The 6,053-nt window shown below is 40.1% G+C and overlaps 1 protein-coding gene across 1 annotated transcript; it reads right to left on the bottom strand.

The window, feature by feature from the left end:
- Nucleotides 1-203: 203 nt before the first annotated feature.
- LOC311343766 (serine/threonine-protein phosphatase 6 catalytic subunit-like) lies at nucleotides 204-5,903 on the bottom strand. Its single transcript, XM_084468727.1, has 7 exons — nucleotides 5,777-5,903; nucleotides 5,025-5,120; nucleotides 4,546-4,611; nucleotides 3,035-3,176; nucleotides 2,871-2,950; nucleotides 2,265-2,474; nucleotides 204-1,515 (listed from the first exon to the last, which is right to left on the bottom strand). Exons 1-7 carry the CDS (start codon nucleotides 5,849-5,851, stop codon nucleotides 1,267-1,269), a joined length of 918 nt encoding a protein of 305 aa, XP_084324853.1. The 5' UTR covers nucleotides 5,852-5,903; the 3' UTR covers nucleotides 204-1,266.
- Nucleotides 5,904-6,053: the final 150 nt, after the last annotated feature.

Raw genomic sequence — 6,053 nt, 5'->3', positions numbered from 1 at the left:
TTCTCTTCTTCTATCACTACCTTCAGTTCTGTCTTTCAGTCAGTCTCTTTTTCTCCATCACTACATTCCGTAGTTGAAGGTTAGCTATCTCACTACATTTCTATGTGGTTGTTGGAAATTTCCAAATCAAACAAGAAAACAATGAAACAGGGGAATAATATATAATATATATATATCATGAGCAAGAAAACATTTAGTTGACATGTTTATTTATAAGATCACAATACCAGACTAAGTGTAGATTCAGCTAAAACAATACGCCCATCAGAATAAAAGCTCATTGGCTTTGTGCAGTGCAGTCAGCATTATTTTACAAACAATACATTGCCATAACAAAAATAAAATACAACATTATATTTTTATATGACTTAATACACATATCAATTGCTGTTTCAAATGTTTCATTTTATACTACAACAGTCATCTTATTTCATCTTGAATTTATTTTCTCTGGAACATTTACATAGCCTTGGCAATTGGCGACACACTTTAATGAGGCAATCAATTACATTGACGACTCAAACAGATTGAGATTGGGAGACAATTTCAAACAAATACTTGCAGTGCTAGTTTGATGTTCATAGTTGGCACAAAATGCAGAGATTCAACTTATGATATATACTGTAGTATTACTATGTAATATACTACAGTATGGAATATACTACAGTGTGTCATATCCTGTAGTACTTATATGTTATATACAGCAGTATGTAATATACTACAGTATGTAATATACTACAGTGTGTCATATACTGTAGTATTACTATCTAATATACTGCAGTATCAGATATATACTGTAGTATATTATAAACTTTAACTATGTATGTTATATGCTACAGTATTTGATATACTACAGTATTTAATAAAATGCAGTATTGAATACACTGCAGTAATATACTGGAATATACTACAGTAATATACTGTAGTATGTAATATACTACACTACAGTATGTAATACAAGACAAATGTAGAGCTTTGCATCTTGGATGTGGTGGTCTAGGATACTACACACAGAGGGCAGTACCGTTGGTCTGGGTCGGGGGTCTATAGGGCCTGGGGCAGTAAGGGGTCTTCAGAGGTCAGGGTCGGGGGGGTCTATAGGGCCTGGGGCAGTAAGGGGTCTTCAGAGGTCTGGGTCGGGGGGGTCTATAGGGCCTGGGGCAGTAAGGGGTCTTCAGAGGTCAGGGTCGGGGGGGTCTATAGGGTATGGGTCAGTAAAGGGTCATCAGAGGTCAGGGGCAGTAAGGAATCTTAGAGCCCTGGTCTTCAGAGGAAGTAGGGCGTGGTGGTGCGCGGGGGGATGACCCGCTCCGAGTCGGGCACGGCGCGGAACAGCTTGGGCTCCCGGGTGCTGGCGTCCTTGAACACCATGATGGAGGCGATGTTCCCGCAGCGGTAACAGTAGTTGGGGGCGGACCACACTGTCACCAGCTTCTCATCAAACATGAACTTGTAGCCCTCGTGGACCAGCTGGTGGGCTCTGCAGATCAGCTTCAGGTTGTTGATGTGGACAAACTGGGGGAAAACACACAGAGTCAGACCTGTTAGAACGGACTGAAACACACAGAGTTAGACCTGTTAGAATGGACTGAAACACACAGAGTTAGACCTGTTAGAACGGACTGAAACACAGAGTTAGACCTGTTAGAATGGACTGAAACACACAGAGTTAGACCTGTTAGAATGGACTGAAACACACAGAGTTAGACCTGTTAGAATGGACTGAAACACACAGAGTTAGACCTGTTAGAATGGACTGAAACACACAGAGTTAGACCTGTTAGAATGGACTGGAGGGAAACACACAGAGTCAGACCTGTTAAAATGTGACACCAACCTGTTCCTTAAGAACTATATTTCGCCTATCATCTGCTTTATTAGGTATTAAGAGAGTATCTGTGGATACATATTGTTATTGTGGGGTTTGGGTATTATTACTTTTTATATTTCAGCCCCTGATTGTACAAACACAGTCACAGTGTGATTATGGGAGTAAAAAAACAAAGATGGCGGCATGGTTGTGTCTAGGATTGATGACAACACCTGTGATTCACTTGAAATGGGTGGGATAGGCGGTGCGTGGGCTGTGAATACCTTGTGTAGTCGCTTGCAGTCCTAGTAATTGTTAATAATAATTTGCTAATTAAACAATATTTCTTTCGTGATTTTATGTTTTATTTCTAAAAAGGTTTTTAAGAATCTGCACCAAACTGAACAGACATGTTCATTTGTACGACACAGGAGAATAACGTTGGCCACCACACCTCGTTGGTGACCTTCGCCCCAAACAGCCAGCCCGCGCCTCTTGGACTGATGGCCCAGGTGTCCACGTCCTCCGGGTCGGACCACACCAGGTCACAGAACGCCCCCTTGTGGGGGATCTCCTGGTTCCGCTCGATGGTCCGGATCTGGTCCAACGTTTTGATGTCCGGCGATAGGCCGCCGTGCACACATAACACCTGCTCATCCATCAGCTGACAGACACACAGACAGGCAGGCAGATTGACAAACAGACAGACAAATAAACAAATATCACAGATTCAGACCAGTTCATATTTGGTTCTTTGGATTTTATATTGATATATTACATATATTCTTTGTATCCTTTGGTAAACAGCATATTACTTCGTATCATCATCATTGTAATTGGGGTGTATTTCTGCACTAATACATCCCAGCTCATTCCTTATATGTGAAAGCTGGAAATGGAAGTGTTTCTGATTCGAATGCTAATGATGCTGATAATAATGCTCATCTGTACTCATTTTGGTTATTCATCATTATTAGAGAAGAAAATATGTTTTATGTCAAACCATATCAGAGGAAAAGTGGAATTACTTGAAAACTTAAATAGAGCATTTTTTACTTACTGCAGCAACTGTCAACATGTCAAATACTTTGGTACAGTATCGCCAGGCATTGGCATTTCCATATTTGGTTTGACATTCATCTGCAAGCCAAGAGAGAGGCCAGAGTTAGCATCTGGGCTAATGGTGTCAGGAATAGGAATTTGACGACGGGATCAGGATTTTACCGTAGAAGCCGTACACCTGTGTTATCTGCCGGCTCTCGTGATTCCCCCGGAGCAGGGTAATGCGGTCCGGCCACTTGGCTTTCAGGACCAGCAGGTAGGTGAACGTCTCCAGACTGTAATACCCCCGGTCCACAAAGTCCCCCTGAGGACAGAGAAGGTAGCGGACGGCTAGTTAACACACAGAACAGCTACTACTACTAACCACTTGGTGAACTACTACTCATCAATTAGTGAACTACTACTCACTATTTAACTACTGAACTACAACTAATAAATTAGTGAACTACTACAAAACCCTTATTGGATTAGTACTCATCACCTAGTGAACTAGTAATAACCCCTTAGTGGACTAGTACTCATCACCTAGTGAACTAGTAATAACCCCTTAGTGAACTTCTACTAGTCACTAAGTGAACTTACTTTTGATCCCTTAGTGAACTGCTACTTATCACTAAGTGTGGTGCGATTCCTTTACCTTAACTTGGACATTGATATGGTAGTGGATAGTGTTGTATGTGGATGTATGCAGATACACAAAAATAAAGAAGTTGGGATTGCAGGATTTTCAGACATAAAGATGGGGTCACAAGCCCATCTGGCCTAGGGTAACCTTCAGACAGCGGAGCGCATCATCGGCTGCCAGCTCCCCTCCGTCTACCACACACGTTGCCTTAAAAAATCACGGAAAATCATAAAAGACCACAGCCACCCAGGCCATATACTGTTCACACTGCTGCCGTCTGGGAGACATTACCGAAGCATACAGGCACGTACTACCAGACTCACAAACATTTTTTACCCGCAGGCCATCAGGCTTCTCAACCAGTAACACTAACCCTGTTGATCATATTGCTCACATGAACACTTCTTGTACATTCAATGTACATTAACTTAAATCCCTCTCTTTTTGTTTTTGTTTACATTATTAAGTACTGCTGCTAGTGTTCTATTTCTATGATGTTCTATTTTATTAATTTTTGTGATGTAGACTCCTGCTATTCCTGCCATATTTTGTGATATTTCATCGGCACATTCCACTTTAAATCTACAATCTATAGTACTTAATGTTTACACTCTCCATTGGATACATATGCTGCACTAGATACATTACATACATTACTCATTTCACTTTATACCTATAGTAGTTAATGTTTCCACTCTTCATTGGACACACATGCTCCATTGGTAGATGTTAACATGTTTATATTCTCTTAAACTATTGATAGTGTTCTTGTTTTATTATATATTTTTATTATGTATACATTTTCTTATATATATATATTATTATGTTGCTATTCTTACCACATTTTTCACATTTTTTTAATATATATTTATTTGTATCTCTTTTGTTAATCTATTATGCCTACTACGTATTGTTTGCCTGCCAGGTCAATAAGAATTTCAATGTACAGAATGACCCTGCGTTTTCTGAACAAATGACAATAAAACACTTTGACTTTGATTTTGTTGAGGAAGTTGGAAGTGATTCTACAGTAGTAACAAACACAAACCATGAAGATGTAGTTTGTGTCTGGGACCTGACCGCCTGTCCTGAAGAGCTCACACAGGTCATAGAACTAAAACACAAAGAGAGGAATCAGTAGAGAAAGGACATAGTGTTCAATATCATTTTAGTAATTAGAAAAAACTACAATTCTGTTTCTTTCAAGTTAATATACAAGGCATAAAATGGTTATATGAACAAATATATAACGATATTTCAATGCTAACATTGTGATAGTTATGGTCATAGTTTAGACTTGAGATATGATCATATTATATATGATCATATTTTAACTTATGATAGGAAAATATTTGTACCATGATATGATCATTAAGATAGATTTCTCAAATCTTAGAAGAAGATGAGATCATATCCAAGAACCGTATGAAAGATGTATTCACTAATATTTAACGCCAAAGTAATGGTGCAAATCTTGTCAAAAGGGTAACCATCCTGATCCTGGTGAGTATGGTAGTGTGGTCTGACCTGTCCGTGGATGTCCCCACATACTGTGACGGGGGTGGACACGGGCTGGACGTTGGATTCTTCCAGCAGTAGATCACACACATAGTCGCATAATCTCTGTGATTTGGAAACATACCAAAACATTGGAGGACAGTGTCAGTACAGTTGTGGTACGCGCCTACGTAGGCCTGCAGCACGGAAGTTCAACCGCTGCAGTATGTGATGCATGCAGAAGAACATGACCAGTTGTTGACACTAGTACAATATGGGGTTTGAAGTAATTGGATCACATTTACAACATTGTCGACGTAGGTAGACCTTGCACATATAAACTTCATAGCAGGGCACACGCAGGTCTATTAAACTAATGCCCAGGGACGTCTTTATTAACACGAAATTGTATATTACTGGAAATTATCAACCTGTAATAAATGTATAATGAATGATCAACAATAACTATTTTCGATGTAAGCCCTACTCTTTCTATGCACAATACAATTTGACAGTAATGAACCGGATCAATAGTAGGCCTAACGTTAATATAGAGCAAATGCTACCAGTACAAATCAAAGGTTGATGTGATATTTACAGATAACCAATACATCCCATCATTCCCATGTATACGCAGTTAGTGGGCTGGTTACTCGTACAGATATGGGATATAGCAGCTCTACGGCATCTTATTGCGTTATTATTACACAACAGCAGATGAGCTGTCTGCATGCGTTGGGTGTACTAAAACCAACACACACATCCCCGTCCAGAAGACGTACCTTGAGGTCGTTCTCTGGGAGGTATTTACACTGCTTTGCGATCTCCGCATATTTATCCAGGTCCAGAGGCGCCATTGTACCGTGGATGAGCCCCCGGAGCGCTTCCTGAACACCGGCCTGTCTGCGCCTTTAGCGCCCTCCACTGGCCGAGGGTGGGACAGCAATGGAATATAATAATAATACTGGAACAACAATTATGTTGTATTCATTTCAAAGTGTATTTCGAAGTGCTTCAAGAGACAATAAAAAAGTGTCATGTAGATAAACAATTCAAAGT

The sequence above is a fragment of the Micromesistius poutassou genome (genome assembly GCF_964030765.1).
Source record: "Micromesistius poutassou genome assembly, chromosome: 5".
NCBI classification, from domain to species: domain Eukaryota; kingdom Metazoa; phylum Chordata; class Actinopteri; order Gadiformes; family Gadidae; genus Micromesistius; species Micromesistius poutassou.
Note: the sequence above shows the minus strand (reverse complement) of the source record. Positions and strands in the feature narration are given on the sequence as shown.

What these genes read in the sequence shown, in the direction of transcription:
- LOC311343766 (XM_084468727.1), bottom strand. Translation starts at nt 5,851, where the DNA reads ATGGCGCCTCTGGACCTGGATAAATATGCGGAGATCGCAAAGCAGTGT. An exon ending in GTGGGGACATCCACGGACAG is followed by an intron (nt 4,612 to 5,024) that starts GTCAGACCACAC and finishes TTTGTGTTTTAG; the next exon opens with TTCTATGACCTGTGTGAGCT. An exon ending in ACATGTTGACAGTTGCTGCA is followed by an intron (nt 2,475 to 2,870) that starts GTAAGTAAAAAA and finishes TGTGTCTGTCAG; the next exon opens with CTGATGGATGAGCAGGTGTT.